General features: G+C 40.4%; 1 protein-coding gene and 1 non-coding gene across 2 annotated transcripts; one reads left to right on the forward strand and one right to left on the reverse strand.

Moving 5' to 3' along the window:
- Nucleotides 1-6,236, reverse strand: LOC134659857 (uncharacterized). Its single transcript, XM_063515564.1, has 9 exons — nt 6,078-6,236; nt 5,070-5,237; nt 4,516-4,632; nt 3,633-3,737; nt 3,191-3,281; nt 2,089-2,204; nt 746-833; nt 216-367; nt 1-18 (listed from the first exon to the last, which is right to left on the reverse strand). Exons 1-9 carry the CDS (start codon nt 6,222-6,224, stop codon nt 1-3), a joined length of 1,002 nt encoding a protein of 333 aa, XP_063371634.1. The 5' UTR covers nt 6,225-6,236.
- Nucleotides 1,402-1,474, forward strand: Trnad-auc (transfer RNA aspartic acid (anticodon AUC)). Its single transcript has one exon. It is a non-coding gene; the product is annotated as a tRNA-Asp (tRNA).
- Nucleotides 6,237-20,728: the final 14,492 nt, after the last annotated feature.

Raw genomic sequence — 20,728 nt, forward strand, 5'->3', positions numbered from 1 at the left:
TTACTTTACTTCTATTTGCTGAATTATTTTGTTTTTAACACTGATTTAAACTTTCACGATTTTTACACATTATTAATCATTATTGAGTCTTCTCCGAGACCACGGGGACAACGCCGTCCTCGAAACGTCGGAGGTAAATCTTAGAACTTAGATACGCGATTAAGTCCCGTTGTACAATTTATTTTGTTTTTGTATTGTATTGTACTAATACTAACCTGCAGTAGATCCACACCGGTTGTGTCGCACGCACGCACGGCGTGTTGTATGTGCGCCGCATACTCGCCGCCGCCCGCGGCGTGCGCGCTCGCCAACGAACGCGCCACGCGTATCACCGCTCGCTGTGTGTTTGCGTCCTTATTGGATGACACTACAAATTAACATTACTATTACACCTAGAACTTTTAATTAATTAAAAATAAATATTATAGGACATTCTTACACATATTGACTAAGTCCCACAGTAAGCTCAAGAAGGCTTGTGTTGTGGGTACTCAGACAACGATAATATTATGTATATTATACATGTAACATAAAAATAAAATATACGGACCACAGAAATCCATAACAATATACAAATACCTATGTATTTCTAATAGGTTTTCCTGTCATCTGGTAAAGAACTATTTTTTTTTTTCAAAATTTTAGACTCAGTAGTTAAAGGGGGGGGGGGGGGGGGGTCGGACAGACAGACAGACAGACACACGAGTGATTGATTTAGTTGTAGGTACACGTAAATGATACATACGGTTGGCACACAACATGGCCAGTAGCGTCAGCAGCGCGCGCGGGTCTTCTTGCTGTAGCGCCAGCAGCAACATCGTTTTCAGGTCCACCTAAAAACATTACATGACATAACATATCCTATTTTTGACTTTTTTTGACCTTACATGAAACCATAGAGAAATTATAGGTAGAGTGCTCACTCCACACATCAGTTTTGTTAGCAAAATGATTATTATTTTCGTAGTCGACATCTAGCGTCAAGTAGCGGATTTATCAGTACCGCTACTTGATACTAGATGTCACGAGTGTCGCGACTGACGAAAAGTGTATTGCTCAACAATTTACAACTAATATTACAAGCAGAAGGAGTGGAAAATAGAGTTTCGGTTAATCCGGTTATAATATTACCTGAAATTTGTTGAGCATTAGACTTTTCGTTCGTTGCGACATCTATTCACAAGTAGCAGTACTGATAAATCCGCTTCTTGACGCTAGATGTCGACTACGAAAATAATAAGCGTTTTGGTGAGAAAGCTGATGTATGGAGTGAGCACTCTATGCTTACTTATTTCTCTATGATCAAATCAAAGTGGCATTTTTTTTAAGTTGAATGTTCAAAAACTTAACGATTTAGACATCTATGATATTTATTTTAATTTTTTGCTGGCTATGGGTGAGGTCTTGGTGGCTCAGATGGCAGAGCGCTGGACTATCGATCCAGAGGCCGTGAGTTCAAGTCTCACGCAAGACAGTAATTTTTCCGCTTTTGAATATTTGATCATATTTGAAATCATAATGAAATGAAATGAAATCATATTTGAAAACAAAATAAATTGAACCTTATTTCCTACGTTATTGAATTCAAATTCAAGTGCCAATTGTTTTTTACACCTCCTATTCGGAAAAGAGCTTTTTCTTCCCTGCTAGGAGGGATCAAAGTGGCACTTTTCCTCCCTGCTAGGAGGGATCAAAGTAACACTTTTCTGTTCAAGCACACTATTTTTACATTTTTTTGCACATTATTTTCTTAGCTAAATAATCTGTTTAAGCATCAGATTGTGTTAACACTAAGATTTTTTTATTTTCCTCATAGTTGATGTGAAAAGCAGTATGTGTCACACGGTATCAAAATTATTTCGTCTTGGGCGTTAACACTTGAATCTCTCATTACGCTCAGGATTCAATGTACGCCCTTGACGGAAATATATCATTTTGATCCCTTGTAACACAAACTACTATTTATTATTATTATTATTATTCTATAAGCAGGCAGGCAGTTGTGACAACTGATATTGCCTGTATCCAGTAATCATTGACAGTTGACAGTTTGTAGTAGGTTAAAACCGTATTTTTCTAGTATATTACCTTATACGAGCTCCCCTGGTGGGGTAACGTCAGCGCGAGTGATTTCTTCAAGTCAACCACGACGGCGTCGTCCCAAGCATCTCTGTTATTGTTCATATCCACGTTCCCGTGGTTGCCTGAAATAATTTTAAACCCATCAACCATACACATTTCATAGGCGATAATCTTTAGTAAAAACAACGGACTCCACAAAACCGTTTAAAATGCCATCTTTTTGTGGTACCATAGAGAAAAAACACATTTAACCGATTTGCAATACCAGAGTGATCCCATAAGTGTTCCGTGAACAAAGTTTTGTACGGAACACTAAAAATACATAGAGTGCTCACTCCATACATCAGTTTTAGTACCAAAAATACTATTAGCATCTAGCATCGAGTAGCGGAACTATCAGTACTGCTACTTGACAATAGATGTAGCACCGACCGGAAAGTCTTATGCTGTTGAAATAAGACTTTCCGGTCGGTGCTACATCTATTGTCAAGTAGCAGTACTGTTAGTTCCGCTACTCGATGCTAGATGTAGACACTGAAATTAATAGTCTAACTGATGTATGGAGTGAGCACTCTTGTCTTACTATATTTCTCTATGTCAACACTTACATTAGTTAATACAGTGCTTTCCAAAGCAAAGGCACGAGCTATTTAAAAATATACTTCTAATCAGGAACTACAGATTTTATGGTTACATTTGAAAAGTTACTTCGATATTTCCATCAAATCCGTGCACGATAAAAATAAATACCAACTGTGAGGTAGAGGTACCCTTATAAACCAAAATAAATAATCTTTGTCCAGCTATATTACAAAAACCTGTATTTTTACACGGCTCAAATATTGACCGTTTTTGATCCAGTTTCATAATCAGAAACGCGGGAAACGGACTATTTTATTCTGAAAATAGACCCCTAGCCGTGAGCACATATTATGGTAAATAAATATCCTGTAGTTATAAATATTATATAACCGGTCAAACAAGTTTGTCAGTAGAAAAAGGCGCGGAATTAAGATAACCCTTTGCCTACATTTTTTAAATTTGTCGCTGTTTCCTACTGACGGAAATTGCTTGACAGACTATAGTATAAATATGTTAGATAACTTACCTAAGAAAATAGTGATTTCTCTGTGAAGTATGCGGACATCTCGGTCCGCTCGGTCGCCGCGCGCTCTCAGTTTCTCTACAGAGCGTAGTGCCTAAATATTTAAACATATTTGTATATCTAAAATAAAATGATAAAGTTTATCTACAGAATCGACAGAAAATATTGAAAAAAAAAAGAAATAAATATTATAGGACATTTTTTTTACACAAACCGACTAAGCCCCACGGCTTGTGTTGTGGGTACTCAGACAACGATATATATAATATATAAATACTTAAACACATAGAAAACACCCAAGACTCAGGAACAAATATCTGTGCTCATCACACAAATAAATGTCCATGTCCGGGATTCGAACCCAGGACCGCGGCTTCACAGGCAGGGTCACTACCCACTAGGCCAGACTACTTCGTAATCGCAAGTTGTAGGCTAGTACACTTACATCACGAATGTCTGCGTCCGAACTTTTCCCCTTAGTGAGTAAATAGTCGAATTTATTTAAACCCTCGACGTGTATCTTCGGTTCAACATCGCTAGAAAATATTATCTGAAAATAAATACATAATAGTTTTATTTATATTATCTACAGTCAGCAGCAATAGTTGCGTCCAAAGTTAAAACTGCCGTTTTTGTTTTGAGTTCATAGATCGACGAATCCAGCAACATAAAAGCGGCCAAGTGCGAGTCAGACTCGCCCATGAAGGGTTCCGTAATTTATGACGTATTAAAAAAAACTACTTACTAGATCTCGTTCAAACCAATTTTCGGTGGAAGTTTGCATGGTAATGTACATCATATATTTTTTTTAGTTTTATCATTCTCTTATTTTAGAAGTTACAGGGGGGGGGGGGGGGGACACACATTTTACCACTTTGGAAGTGTCTCTCGCGCAAACTATTCAGTTTAGAAAAAAATGATATTAGAAACCTCAATATCTTTTTTGAAGACCTATCCAATAGATACCCCACACATATGGGTTTGATGAAAAAAAATTTTTTTGAGTTTCAGTTCTAAGTATGGGGAACCCCCAAAATGTATTGTATATTTTTTTCTATTTTGGCTGTGACATACAGACGGACAGACAGACAGACATGACGAATCCATAAGGGTTCCGTTTTTTGCAATTTGGCTAGGAACCCTAAAAACCAGTTCGATGTATTCAAAAGGTACTTAAATACAAGATACAGTACGTAGCGGCCCCCTTTTTTAAATATCTTTCGACCACCACCACGATTATTTAGCAGTGGCGCTAGTGTGCACGTTGATGGGCCCTTAAGACTGTTGTTGTTTGTACAGTACCTACGACAAAAAAGATCGCTACTCACTTGCAGCGCGGTCATCATTTCACCAGCATCTGCATCAGCATCATCAGGAGCCTGTACCAGCGCGAGACACGCCGCGTGCAGCGTGGCTTCGTCCCGGCATCTGTGCAGTCGTATCGACTGTAATTAAATAATAAGGGCTGATTTACACGGCGCGCGAACTCGCATGCGATTTTAGTTACATTGCGGACTGTTGGTTACGTCCAATTCAACCGACCGATCAAAACCCGCAATGTAATGAAACTCGCATGCGAGTTCTCGCATCGTCTAAATGAGCCTTAAGGTTAGAACCGCCTACTGATCATAACGCTTGCTTTGGGGTTGTGCACACGCGAGATGTTTTCGGCTACTTTTTGACCTTCCCTACCTACCTACTTCGTGACCAACCCCGCATGTAACGCATGTACGGGCGAACTAGAGATGATTGTTTTAGCGGCGTTTAGAGTGGCGGCGTGGTGGACGAACCCCCGCAACTGCGGGCCGCACGGACGCAGCGGTAACGCATGTGCGGGCCGAACTAGAAATGATTGTAGCTCTACATATGACTCTACACTCACCTTGTACAAGTCACTGGCCCCCGCAAGTAATGTTTTAGCGGCGTTTAGCGTAGCGGCGTGGTGGACGAGCCCCCGCAGCTGCGGGCCGCACGCTCGCAGCGGTAACGCATGTGCGGGCGGAACTAGAGATGCTAGGCGTAACAGGGAAGACAGCTTTGGGGGCAGCTCCTGAGAATGGAAATGGATTAGTGTTTTAGGACTCTTAAGTGGGTGTTGAGGCATAAATTATAATGTAGTTTGTCAAAGGACTGTCTCATTTCAACAAATACAGAGAGAATCATACTATCTTTGTCTTACACTAGTACTAGCACCCAAAAGAAAAAGATGAGTATAGTTTTCCTGGTTATTACTGACTGACAAATTGGTTTGACCATATTGTTGGAAAAAACGATGGTAGCCTAGCGGTAAGACGATTATCAATCTGGAGGTCACGGGTTCGAACCCCAGCTTGTGCCGTTACATTTCACGACACATATGTACGTAACATCATTTAGTATTTGGGTGAATCAACTTTTTCTTGTCACTCGTTGTCATGGTTACGTTCCCCTGGGTCACTCTTAAAAACCTGATTTTTAAGCATTTAAATTCTCCAAACACGCTTTTTTGTGAAACTTATAAACCCTTTCCATTAAGGGTCGTCTACCAAGCGTGTCAGACGGTGGTGGACAATGTCTTCTAACAAACTATGTTACTATTGTCTCTTGGCTGACCGGACAGAATAACAACAAGAAATAGTTGACAATCAATCAATCAAATATACTTTATTCATGTAGGCCTAGCAACAAGCACTTATGAATAGTAGCTACTTATTACATATAATGATATTATCTTAAGCTAATTTTCAGAGCAATTTATTGATGTAAATATAATTCATAATAGGTAGTATTGAATTATTAAGCAGATCCACCCATTTGCCAGTCCCTTTTCCTGACGGACACACGAAACCATTTTTACCCGAGCTCAGATGGAGACTTTTGCTTTCGCTCGCTCAATAATGTATTCAGTTACCTCAATTTCGTCTTCATGTATCGCCTGTAAGGCTGCTGTCAGACAGTCGGCCAGCTCCCGCACAACAGCCGTCACGACCGTGACGTCATCACCTTGTAGAAGGTCGCGCCACACGCGCGCCTCCGGATCCTCGCACGATTGTGACATCAGGAACTGTATGGCTGCCTGTGACCGGGCATATTTATTTATTTATTTAAACTTTATTGCACAAAAGAAACACTTATCGTACAAAAGGCAGACTTAATGCCAAAAGCATTCTCTACCAGTCAACCTTAAGGCAAAGCAGAGAGATATTCAGTTTAACCATAGAGAAAAAAATACATAGAGTGCTCACTCCATACATCAGCTTTAGTACCAAAAAGACTATTAGCATCTAGCATCGAGTAGCGGAACTATCAGTACTGCTACTTGACAATAGATGTAGCACCGACCGGAAAGTCTTATGCTGTTGAGATAAGACTTTCCGGTCGGTGCTACATCTATTGTCAAGTAGCAGTACTGATAAGTTCCGCTACTCGATGCTAGATGTCTACACTGAAATTAATAGTCTGAACTGATGTATGGAGTGAGCACTCTTGTCTTATTATATTTCTCTATGGTTTAACTTGTAGTTTAAAGCGCCTGCCAAAATGTATGGGGGTTGGCATTTACCGTCAGTTGTAGGTATACTTATATCATAGAGAAATATAAATAAAGAATGGTAGCTCCATACGTCAGTTTTCTTGCCAGAACGCGAGTTATTTCGTAGTCGACATCTAACGTCAAGTAGTGGAACCATCAGTACCGCTACTTGACACCAGATGTCACTAGTTTCACTACTGACGAAAAATGTAATGTTAAAAATTAAAATATGTACTACTAAAACAATTTATAACTAATATTAGAATAGAATAGAATAGAATTGTTGAACTCTAATGGTTTTGGTTTGCCGCGACATCTATTGTCAACTAACAGAACTGATAATGTCCGCTACTTGACGCTATATCTATATCGACTACGAAATAACTCGCATTTTGGGTGATTTTGGTAAGAAAACTGATGTATGGAGTTACCACTCTTTCTTTACTTATACAGGGTGCTTCCTGTAACAGGAGCAATAAATTAAACTAAAGGCTGTACTCCTCAAAGTGACCAACATTTGTTCAGCAACTTTTAAAAATTATGAATCCTTTAGACTTCCTCTTTTTCATACAAAATAAATATTGCCTTCAATGTACGCTGACATCAGTGTGTTTGACGTTGCTTGTCACGCTTTAATCATAACAAAATTTGCAATACATTGCGTCTTAGAATAAACTTTAAAGTGTAATAAAAATCAAAACACGAGTTATTTTCAAAAGTTGCTGAACAAATGTTGGTCAGTTTGAGGAGTACAGCCTACAGTTTAATTTATTGCTCCTGTTACAGGAAGCACTCTGTATTTCTCTATGATATAAGATACATATAATGATTTTCCCCGTACTCACTCGCATGAGGTCCGGAGGCGAGTTTGAAATGCCCTTAACTACGATTTTTTTCCGCACGGCTGGCGGCAAATTCTCGTAAAACAAGATGGCCGCCTGTAACAGTCGCTCGCTGTTCGGTAGGCTGTATTCCACGCACCATAATATCTGCGGAAAAAACATGCTTAAATAACGAGACTCAAGAGTGTCATAGATTTTAACGTACAGAAAACTCGCAATTCGCTCTTTAAGATGTATTTTTATTGAATTTGTATGCCAATAGGCACGACATAGTGATACTGAAACATTTATTTAACATCTTGTAACTTACCTATGTTGAACAAATAAAATCTTTGAATCTTTGAAAAAAAAAAAAAGATCGGCCGAGGTGCTCAAAAATATATACACTAGTGACGGGCCCCGGCTTCGCACGGGTTATTATTATTTGTATGTCTTATTATGATAAGGTCTCGGGACCATAGGGTCCCGGACCTTTGGGAGGCGTGCGTGGGGCCGAAGCCAACAGCGCAGAGGCCCTTTAAGACAAGTTTGATGTCATGTTATTATTGTGAGCCTATTGTGTCCCACAGTTGGGCAAATCTTCTTCCATTCATCCCGGTTTTGAGCTATATCTATCCAGTCGCTCAAAAATAAACACGGGTTATACTAAACCTTAAGAAATTCACCTAAACCTTCCTCAATAATCACTCTATTGATAGGTGAAAACCGCATAGAAATCTGTTCAGTTCTTTTTGAGTTTATCGCGAAGATGCATACAGACGCGGCGGTGGACTCTTATTTAGGCCAAAATACACTTGTAATTTTTACTTACGTAAGTAGGGACACAGCTTTATTACAGAACTAGCTACCCGCCCCGGCTTCGCACGGGTTAACATAAACCTTCCTCTTGAAAAAAACCGCATCAAAATCCGTTGCGTAGTTTTAAAGATCTAAGCATACAGACAGACAGACGTGAGTGATGTGAATGTAGTGATGAGAAATGAATATCATTATCGCATTCTAACAAATAGCTTTGTCCCTACTTATAACGACTAGATATTAGACGTTTTGTTCAGATATTTGTGAACACCTTGGTCGCTCTGTTAAATCTGATAGCGACTGTACACAGTACTCACAAGTTCGGCATCAGCATGTGACACCTTCCCCCTCAGCTCGTACTCGAGTGTATGTATGTCTGCGAATTGCGACAGATCTCCGAAACATTTGGTAGCGCCCAGTATTCGTAACGCGGTCGTCTTCACTTGGTAGGATGGTGACTGGGTGTGCGGAAGGACTTCGGTTGTTAATATATTCTGTAATAGTAAGAAAAGTATTAGTTATACTGAGACGTACGTGAGTACGTGAGTCATACTGAGAGTTTCTGGATTCTGATATTTGAGAAAACTTATTTTTTCTAAGTGGCCAATCCAGGAATTTTCAGTATGACCTAAGTATAACAATAGTCATAGCACAAAAACGCGTAAAATCATCTCATCTTCCTCGCGTTGTCCCGGCATTTTGCCACGGCTATGGGAGCCTGTGGTCCGCTTGGCAACTAATCCCAGGAATTGGCGTGGGCACTACTTTTTACGAAAGCGACTGCCATCTGACCTTCCAACCCAGAAGGGAAACTAGACCTTATCGGGATTAGTCCGGTTTCCTCACGATGTTTTCCTTCACCGAAAAGCGACCAGTAATAAGAAATCATATTTCGTACATAAGTTTCGAAGAATTTATTGGTACGAGCCGGGGTTTGAACCCGCGACCTCCGGATTGCAAGTCGCACGCTCTTACCGCTAGGCCACCAACACTTCGCACAAAAACGCGTAAAATATGGTAAATCAACCTATTGATTGCAGTTAAGAGCCAACAGGAGCGGTCATTTCTCCATACAAACGTACTCGACTGTTTCCTCCGTGGGTTTTGAAACTAGAGCAATGATTTTTTCAACACAGATTAATATTGTCAAGATCTGTGTCGGACCGTTTTGCTTTTTTTGATATTTTTGTTTTTTAAGGCTCTAGAGCCCTTTAAAAGTGGCCAAAATGGCCTAATTAACTATGCCGCAATGAGAGGCGTGGTATTCAAAACTGATATCAATTAGCCAAAAAAGCAAAACGGTCCGACACAGATAATGTCATAATCATCTAGATTTCCAAATTTGGTTACGATTGGTTAAGTTTTGGAGGAGACGCAGGATTTTTCGCCTTGTCCTTATCGCACTAGTTTTAGGAGCCGCTTCCGTTAGCGAGACGGGTATATTTACCTAAAATATTTAAATCTCAGCTCATGTTTCGTCTTAATGACTCACCACTAATGCTGTGTCCACAGACGTCACTGCGTATACACTGAGCAACGTGGCGGCGGGGGCGGCGCCCCACAACATCAAGCGCAGGGCACGGTCTGTTGAAACTCGCTTACGGATTCAAGATAATTGTTCGGCCACAATACTGTATCAAGCTGAAATAAACCACTATAATAGTTTACGATTATGACTTACTATAAATGCCGTTTTGTTCTCGCACTGCGCCACCTTGTATACTCTGAGCAGAGTTGCTGAGGGGGCGGCGCCCCACAGCTTGCAGCGCAGCGCGCGATCTGTTGAGACTCGCTCGCGGAACAACGGGGCATGTTCGGCCAGGATACTGTAGCATGCTGAAATAAACCACTATAATAGTTTACGATTATGACTTACTATAAATGCCGTTTTGTTGCACTGTGCCACCTTGTATACTCTGAGCAGAGTTGCTGAGGGGGCGGCGCCCCACAGCTTGGAGCGCAGCGCGCGATCTGTTGAGACTCGCTCGCGGAACAACGGGGCATGTTCGGCCAGAATACTGTATCAAGCTGAAATAAACCACTATATTGTATAGTCTATGATTGTGACTTACTATAAATGCCGTTTTGTTGCACTGTGCCACCTTGTATACTCTGAGCAGAGTTGCTGAGGGGGCGGCGCCCCACAGCTTGGAGCGCAGCGCGCGATCTGTTGAGACTCGCTCGCGGAACAACGGGGCATGTTCAGCCAGAATACTGTATCAAGCTGAAATAAACCAATATAATAGTTTACGATTATGACTTACTATAAATGCCGTTTTGTTGCACTGTGCCACCTTGTATACTCTGAGCAGAGTTGCTGAGGGGGCGGCGCCCCACAGCTTGGAGCGCAGCGCGCGATCTGTTGAGACTCGCTCGCGGAACAACGGGGCATGTTCAGCCAGAATACTGTATCAAGCTGAAATAAACCACTATAATAGTTTACGATTATGACTTACTATAAATGCCGTTTTGTTGCACTGTGCCACCTTGTATACTCTGAGCAGAGTTGCTGAGGGGGCGGCGCCCCACAGCTTGCAGCGCAGCGCGCGATCTGTTGAGACTCGCTCGCGGAACAACGGGGCATGTTCGGCCAGAATACTGTAGCATGCTGAAATAAACCACTATATTGTATAGTTTATGATTGTGACTTACTAAAAATGCCGTCTTGTTCTCGCACTGTGCCACCTTGTATACTCTGAGCAGAGTTGCTGAGGGGGCGGCGCCCCACAGCTTGGAGCGCAGCGCGCGATCTGTTGAGACTCGCTCGCGGAACAACGGGGCATGTTCGGCCAGAATACTGTAGCATGCTGAAAATATACAGGGTGTAATCTAAAACGTGATACAAGATAATCAAACCTGAATCTTTTCATGATTTTGAACAACTTTTACTATGGGGTCAATTTTGTAATATTAAAAAAAATTTGAGCTGTTCCATAGAAATGGTCAAGGAGAGGTAGACAAAAATGTATGGCAAAGATTTTTTTTTATTGTTAATTTACAAAGTTGACCCCATAGTAAAAGTTGTTCAAAATCATGAAAAGATTCAGGTTTGATTATCTTGTATCACGTTTTAGATTACACCCTGTATACTATATGCGGTCAAGCAGATCTTGTCAGTAGAAAAAGGCGGCAAATTTGAAAAATGTAAGCGCGAAGGGATATCGTCCTATAGAAAATTTGAATTTCGCGCCTTTTTTACGGACAAAATTTGGTTGACCATCTATATATATCAGGATATGTACGTATGGTCACAGAATAAATAATAGTACTAGGTACAGAAGACTCACTCTCTAACAAAACGCGTCTGTTACGATCAGCACAGATATGGCCGCTAGGTGGCGACAGCGCCACGCGCGGCTCATGGCTAGCCACCAAAATTGGTGTGGAACGGATGTACTTTTAGCTACCTGTAGCAAAGCGACGAAAGCGAGGAGTGAGACACACCTGGTATGGTACTCGTTAGAAATTTATACGATATTTTCATATAGGTAAATATTAGGGCATATAAGAAAACACTAGTTTTGAACACTATTTGTAATGATTTATTTAATATTTAAGCGCAGGCGTTTTTCCATACGACAATCAACGCGAATGACAGATTGCGACTGACTTAACGTATACATGCATACATATTAGGTACGTATAGACAACTAGCTCACGGTTCTTCGCATATACTTTAATACCTCCCCTCGAAGACGTGAGCGAATCTGATTATTTATATACATATCATTCCGAGATTACGCAAGCATTCATGATGTTTAATAGCAGTTAAACCCTTCGTTAACACATCTGCTGGCATTTTCTCCGTACACAAATACTTCAGACAAATAACACTTTTTTCGCACATATCTCGAATAAAGTGGTGCCTAACGTCTATATGCTTGGTTCGGGGGTGATAATTTCTTGTATGAGCAAGCTTTATGGCCCCCTGGTTATCATTGAACAATGTCACAACCTCGCATTCCATCCCCACATTTTTCAATATATCTTGTAAATACATAGCTTCTTTAGTGGCTTCGGAAAGTGCCATGTACTCGGCCTCGGTGCTCGAAAGAGCGATAGTCTTCTGCTTACGTGCCTCCCAACTCACTGGCGCACCAGCCAAAATGAACGCAAACCCAGAGTAAGATTTTCGATCTATCGCATTCGAGCCCCAATCAGCATCAACCACACCGAATAACGGTAAATTCGTTCTCTCATACACCAATCCATACTCAAACGTGCCTTTTAAGTATCTCAACACCCGCTTTGCCGCCTTCCAGTGCTGAACATCATAATTAGTATTGAACTGACTTAAGTAATTGACGGCGTAAGCAATGTCGGGTCTTGTCGATACAGCTAAGTACATCAGCGCACCTATAAGACATTGATAAGGATATTGTCTCATAATATCATCATTCACACTTTCAGGCTTCTTTAATTTTACAAGATTATCAATAGGGGTCATAACAGGCTTACAATCTTGCATGCCAAATCGATCTAAAACCTTCGTTAAGTACATCTTTTGGCTCAGATAGTGATGGGCAGGACATCAATTTAAAATGAGTTTGTATGAGTACCTCTTTTTCAAAAATGAGGTGTTACAATGTCTTACTTCAAATGAGGTGAGGTACTGGCATATTTTCATATTTTTAGCATCAGCATCGGCTATTTTCTCCGATAAGTTCTTATCGGAGTTATCGGCAACAAAAACTAGTTAAACCGAATTTTTAGTCAAACACAACATGTCAGTCAGTAAGAACCAGGAAAGTTATACTCATCCCATTCTTTTGGGTGCTAGTACTAGAAAAGATAGAGTTATAGACAGTATGATATATATGATTCTCTCTGTTTGGTATGAGACAGTCCTGGGCCAAACCATATAATATAATTATACTCCTATTATCCTTTCACATAAATATTTAATTTGAATGCAATTCTCGAGGTGAAGAAAAGAACTTGAACAACAGAAGACAGATCAATTTAAGAACTCAGAATCAAACCAAGGACCTAGTGACCCACATCCTTGGAGGATACAACTAAACGGAGTAGCCATTAACAGGCTTTCCCCTCTGTCGAAAATAGGCGGCCAACGGTCATACACAATGTATGGACTGACGTTTATCTGACATGGCTATTTTTACGTTACGCATACATTTGACGTTCCCCTCCCCCGCAAAAATCGGCAGACTGTTTTTGTACAGAAAATTACAGACATGGTGTCTCCGTTTGATTATATCCTCCAAGCCCACATCCTACATAGAAACTTTGATGCTTTTATGAAACTTGTTCGAATTTAGCTGTTTTATGGATTGTTCAATTCAATTTCAATCCTTGCTACTTGATATTATTTACAGTTTAATAATAATATATTTCAATAAGAATAGTAGCCTTAAAACTGCACGACTGTTTTTTAGCAAAGTAAGGAGAACAAATTCCATATTTTCTTCTAATTAGGTATCATTATAGATAAAAATAACTAACTTACTCAGATCATTTAACAGTAATGTGATAGTAAAAACATTCGCGCCGCCAGTAACGCAGGCGGCAATATTTTTCACTACATTTTCGCATGCAAAAGACACCAAGGTAAGGTAGAGCCACGAGCCGAGAGTTTAGATATTTCGGTATTATATATATTAGTATTATCACTATTAAGACAAAACTAAACGAAGAATTGTTGCAAAGTTGCAAACACTCATACTTTTCTTTGTTCCGTCACTGTCACTACTGTCAGTGTCAGCTGCCTATGAATTGCGTTTCATTTCGCACTATTTTTTGCGAATTCAGTCTTACTTTTATCATGTTGATTCTCGGAATGTGTTGATTGTTGAGATTGTCGAGTGAAGAAATAGAATAACAGGAAATTTGCATTCCATAGATAATTACTATGAAACAGTCTATGAAAATTGGCATTTATACTTGGTCAACCAGATCTTGACAGTAGGAAAAGGCGGCAAATTTGAAAAATGTAAGCGCGAAAGGATATCGTCCCATAGAAAATTTGAATTTTGCTTTTTTACGGACAAGATTTGGTTGACCAGCTATATGTGTCCGCACCTGCTGATTCGATCGGAGAATTTCATCAGATTGGCGAAAAATTGTCTTGTCTGGATACCACTTATTTCAACGTTGTTTACGAAGAACGGTAACAAAAAATCATTACGTAAAGTACATGTTTATTACACTTAGTAAATTATACTTACTATTTAATTACTACACTAACGTAAATTGTGACATTTTGTGTAAACCACCGACCGTATTCACCGTATTATATTGCAATAATTTAAATAATATTTTGTTCAGTAATCCTTTACTGTTTCTAAGCATGCTTCGTAAATGCTCACGTCACATGCTCAGTCAGAGGCGAACCACGTTCGACGTCTTGCCGCCCTGTCACACTTACGTACGAATTTACAAGTGCGACAGAGAAGCAACATGTCGAACTTCGTTCTGATGACTTAGATTTCCCGCGCCATTCGGCCATTTTGACAAGTGAGTTAGGATCAAAAAGACGTAAGATGTATGAAAGCGTGCAGCACTTATGAGCACTTACGCTTGTTGTCTTTCGTGTTTAATTTTTAACGTATTTTCGGTGGTGAAGCGTGATATTGAAGTGTCTGTCTCACTCCCTCTTTGAAGAATTTGAAGTGTTCATGTCATGTCAATGTCACAGTGACGCGGTGAATGGTACAAACTCAACGCATTTCTCGGTGGACCTTTTGCCATTGCAATAAGGTTTGTAGTTCGGCAGTTGACAGTGTGGACGGTTACTCGTTTCTTAATTTGAGTGTCAGTGAGCCGGCGAGCACCTAGCGGCTCGCGCCTTGCGCGAGAGTTGGTTGTGAGGGGCGTGTAAGCTATGAGGCCTGCGAGGCCCGCGAGTGAATTTGAAAGGATAAGAGTTTATTGAAATTTGAAGTGTGTAAATGATTTGTGTGGCAAGAGGTGTATGTGATGCGCGCGAGTAAATGAGTAAAATGAATGGAGGAGTGAAGTAAGACATTTTTGCGGTGTGAAGTACTGCGACAATTTAACATAATGAGCGGTACAAAAGAGGTGCCTCGCGAGTGAGCGACTCAACACTAGGCTCAGATAAACCCTATTTTCATCATCTCGATCAAACTCTATACCAAGACAAGTACTAATCTTGCCTAAATCTTTAATATCAAAAGCATCTTTTAGTTGCATTTTCACACACTTCAACCATTCATCATCATTCGTGGCTAATATCATATCATCAACGTAAACGGCAATCAACATTATTTGTTCACCTTTTTGAGAGACAAATAAACATGGGTCTTGAGGCATTTCTTCAAAACCTATAGACTTCAATTGACTTACCAGTTCTTTATGCCACTGAAGACCTGATTGACGCAAACCATACAAAGACTTTCTTAACAAGCACACAGCATCATCACACTCATTCATCTGTTTCTTCCACAACTTTGCTATTTCTATAATTTTCTTATCTTGAATTACTCTCTGACTTGCTCCAAACTTTCTCTTTGTAAGTATTTTGTCCAATACATCATGTATGTGATCAGGCATTTCCATATAGACTTCTTCGTCTAGTTTGCCATTCAAGTATGCTGTCACGACGTCCATTTGATGGATTTCAAGTCCTAGTTCTGCTGACAAAGCAGCGACCAATCGTATTGAAGAAGATCTCACAACTGGGGATGATATTTCATGAAAATCCTCCCCTGGCCGTTGAGAGCAGCCCTTAGCAACAAGGCGTACTTTCTTCCCAGTAGTTTTACTAGCAAATACCAATCTGTTTCCAATAACTTTTCGGTTCTCTGGTCGTGGTACTATATCCCACGTTTCATTTTTGATTTGTGCTAAATATTCATCTTCTAATGCGTTTCTCCAATCGATTGCATCACTCGTCATTTCTGCTTCTTCCCAGGACATTGGCTCACTTGTTGCGATTCCCGCTGACATTCGTGGGATCTCTTCTTCATCTTCTGAATCACCTTCTGTCATGTGTTTGTTATACTCATTCGGAGTTCTTTCTATGCGTATAAGTCTTGATCTTCCTTTTCCTCTTTTTGCTGGTTCTATAAACCTTTCCCACGATACCGTTGAACTTCTTTTTCTGGATAACATCCCATTGTTTCTTTCATTTTCAGTATCTATGTTTTGATATATATTCTCAAGCGATTTTCTCACTCTAGATCCATTTCTCCTTACTCGAATATATGGTCTTTTCTCCTGTTGTTCTTCTCTCTCTATTATTCGCTCCTTTTCTAGATCTATTGTCATCTTTTTGTCTTCTTCTTCTTCATTATCCAAAATCTCTTTATATTCATGGTCAAATGCCGTTTCCTTCATGAAACTAACATCTCTTGTTACAATAATCCGTTTGTTACTGGGATTATGTACTCTGTAGGCTTTGGATTGATTGTCATATCCCATGAATATGCCAACTTCCGAATTATTATCGAATTTTCCTTTTTGTGTCCCTTTCTCTTTATAATAAACCTTAGCCCCAAAAACATTCATATACATTACTGTAGGCTTTCTTCCTTTCCATGCAGTATAAGGTATTTCACCTTTTAGCGCTGCAGTGGAACATCGGTTTCGTATGTAATTGGCGGTATTCACAGCTTCGGCCCAAAAACTTGGTGGGCTTCCAGCTTGACGCATCATACACCGCGCCATCTCAATCAACGTTCTATTTTTTCTCTCCGAGACTCCATTTTGTTGTGGTGTATGTGGTACCGTTAGTCTTCTTTTGATTCCTTCCTTCTTCAGAAAATCATCGAATTCTTTATTCACGTACTCTTTTCCGTTATCAGATTGCAAATTCTTTATCTTCTTTCCTGTCAACTTCTCTACATATGCTTTATATTCCTTAAATACTCCGAAAACGTCTGATTTATTTGCAATGAAATATACTTCACACCAACGAGATTTGTCGTCAATAAATGTGACGAAGTATCTCTTCTGTCCAAATGATGGGTGCCTCATTGGACCGCATACATCTGTGTGTACTATCTCAAGTAAATCGGTTGTGCGATCTTCACTTCCTTTAGGAAATGGTTTACATGTCAGTTTTTGACTTATGCATATCTCACATTCTGACAATTTTTCACTGTCGTCAAATGTTAAACCATGTACTAGACCATTCTTAGCCATAGCTTTTAAGTCACGTTCGTTTATGTGCCCCAAGCGTTCATGCCACATATCAATTGGCTTCTTCAGCACGTCCACACTATAAACGTTCTCTTGTCCCATTCTAACATGATACAGATTGCCTACACGGTCAGCCCTCATATGAACCTTCTGGTTTTCATCAATCACAATAGCATCATTTTTTCGAAAATGCACCTCAAATCCGTGATCAGTCATCTTTGCCACTGACAAAAGGCTTGTACGTAAATCTGGCACGTAGAACACTTTCTGAATGTCTACTAGGCGTTCTTCACTGCCTGTATTAACTGGAATTCTAACTTTGCCCATCCCAGTAATTTGCGTACTCTCATTATTTGCCAAATTTAGTTCATTTTCCAGTCGCGTAAATCCTTGCATTATGTGTTTGTTGTTGCACATATGCCCCGTGCATCCACTGTCGATACACCAAGTTGGATTTATCTGTTCACCCAACATCGCCTCTTCGGTTGTACTCAGCATTGTCGTATATCTCTCTCGATCATCACAACGCCCTGCCTGCTGCTGTGCATTTTGTTTCGCTTTATTAGAAATTTTAGTTTTACATTCTCTTGCTAGATGCCCTCGGCGTCCACAACGATAACACGTCGCTTTGTTTTTGTCGTTGTTCGCTAAGTGTTCATGCATTATATTCTTCTGAAAGTTTTTCTTAGGAATGCGCTTGACGAACATAGCTCCCTGATCTGGTACTGCTGCGCCTTTCCTACCTTCATAGTCTTCGACAATCTTTACTTTAAGTACTTCAGTAGATGGCAGATCGTCACGCGATTCCATTGCAGTGCGAAACATAGCAAACGAATCTGGTAGGCTATACAATAGCAAAATCGCTAATAATTCGTCAATCACCACTAACCCGATTTCTTTGAGTTTCTTAACCGCATCAAAAAAATCTGCAATGTGTTTACGCAGGTCGTCGTCTTCCCGCATGCGCGTCAACACGAGCTTCTTTAATAACGAGGCTTTTCGCGCAGGTCCACTGGATTGATACAATGATTTCAATTTATCCCATATCGCGTTGGAGGTCTCCAAACCGTCTAACGCTGCGAGCTCACTTGGACTGACGGCTAATAATATATCCGATTCCGCCTTTCCGTCCATTTTGATCCATTCTTCATACTTAGAATCGGTACTGGCCGGTTTCGTGATAGTACCTGATACGTATCCCCACAAGTCATTTTTCTTCAAAATTGCTCTCATGTGTATTTTCCACGTATCATAGTTATCTGCAGTTAACGGATCAATCTTGATAGTAGCAGCCATAGCGTTTTTTTCAACACTATTTCGACGATATACAAAAATACGGCGAAATGAATGTAAACAACTCGGGCGAGTCCACTTTTTCTACACAACAGGCGGCGGCGGCATGCCGCAGCGGGCGAGTCTATCACTTGTTTACGTTGTCCTTTACACTTATTTCACTTTAATTACTGTTCAAAAGTCACGAAATCAATTGTATTTAAATGTCTGGGCCCAAAACCTATTAGGGCATATAAGAAAACACTAGTTTTGAACACTATTTGTAATGATTTATTTAATATTTAAGCGCAGGCGTTTTTCCATACGACAATCAACGCGAATGACAGATTGCGACTGACTTAACGTATACATGCATACATATTAGGTACGTATAGACAACTAGCTCACGGTTCTTCGCATATACTTTAATAGTAAATGCAATCGTTATATTCGTTATACAGCCGTATGGGTAAAGTCAAGTAATGAAATTACAACCTTTTAAAAGTACAGTAATATCTAAAAAAATGATATGAAAGATCGTATATACTGCAGGGACTGAGTTAGTACGAAATGGTAATTGCAGTATCTGTCCCAATTTCTCGAGTATATGCAATCTAAAAATTAGGTGTCTTTGGCCAACATTCTTCTGTCTTTAGTTTTTGAAGTGAAAACTTCTTTAGCGGCGCTGTGCACTTTTTGAGGTGGGGAAAAAACGTTGAACTCGCGACAGGTCACGTGACCGACAGATTCGACAGACTGAAAATTCGTAAGACGGACACGTGACCTGATCGAAAAACCATTACAATGTCATTGAGTTTTCACTTCTGCCGGCACTCCCGGAGTGCAACCCGTTGTTTTTAGGGTTCCGTACCCAAAGGGTAAAAACGGGACCCTATTACTAAGACTCCGCTGTCCGTCCGTCCGTCCGTCTGTCACCAGGCTGTATCTCACGAACCGTGATAGCTAGACAGTTGAAATTTTCACAGATGATGTATTTCTGTTGTTGTTGATGTGTTGTTGTTGTTATAACAACAAATACTAAAAACAGAATAAAATAAAGATTTAAGTGGGGCTCCCATACAACAAACGTGATTTTTGACCGAAGTTAAGCAACGTCGGGCGGGGTCAGTACCGTTTTTTTGCTTGTTTTGCTCTATTTTGTTGATGGTGCGGAACCCTCCGTGTGCGAGTCCGACTCGCACTTGGCCGGTTTTTTCTTTATTCCTTTTTGTCGTCTTTTTTATGCGTACCTGCCTGGCAGCCAGATTTGTCGATGTACACCTTGGCGAGATTATCGTAGAACTGGTTGAGTTCGGCACAGGGTAGGTCGTCGCCGAAGTGCTTGAAGAGACGGCAGACGCCTTCGAGGGCTGCTTTAGTCACCGTGTCCTGAAAATATAGTTGCTTTAAAACTATGTACAGAATAAAAATAAAATAAAAAATCTTTCATGTCCTACTATTTGTTGCATGGATTTATGTTTACGTTTTTTTTTATAAATTTGGTTTTTTGATAGTTTTTAGGGTTCCGTACCCAAAGGGTAAAAACGGGACCCTATTACTAAGACTCCGCTGCCCGTCCGTCCGTCCGTCTGTCACCAGGCTGTATCTCACGAACCGTGATAGCCAGACAGTTGAAATTTTCACAGATGAAGTATTTCTGTTGCCGCTATAACAACAAATACTAAAAACAGAATAAAATAAAGATTTAAGTGGGGCTCCCATACAACAAACGTGATTTTTGACCGAAGTTAAGCAACGTCGAGCGGGGTCAGTACTTGGATGGGTGACCGTTTTTTTGCTTGTTTTGTTCTATTTTTTGTTGATGGTGCGGAACCCTCCGTGCGCGAGTCCGACTCGCACTTGGCCGTTTTTTAAGCTTAGTCTATAAGCAGGAACCCCTTAGGTGAAGGCCTTCGGAAGTAGGTACACTTACTGTGTTCTTGTTATTGTCCAGCATGTTGAGGTACCCACGCCAGATGCGGGTCAGCTCATCGCAAA

The sequence above is a fragment of the Cydia amplana genome, chromosome 25 (genome assembly GCF_948474715.1).
Source record: "Cydia amplana chromosome 25, ilCydAmpl1.1, whole genome shotgun sequence".
Classification (NCBI taxonomy): Eukaryota; Metazoa; Arthropoda; class Insecta; order Lepidoptera; family Tortricidae; genus Cydia; species Cydia amplana.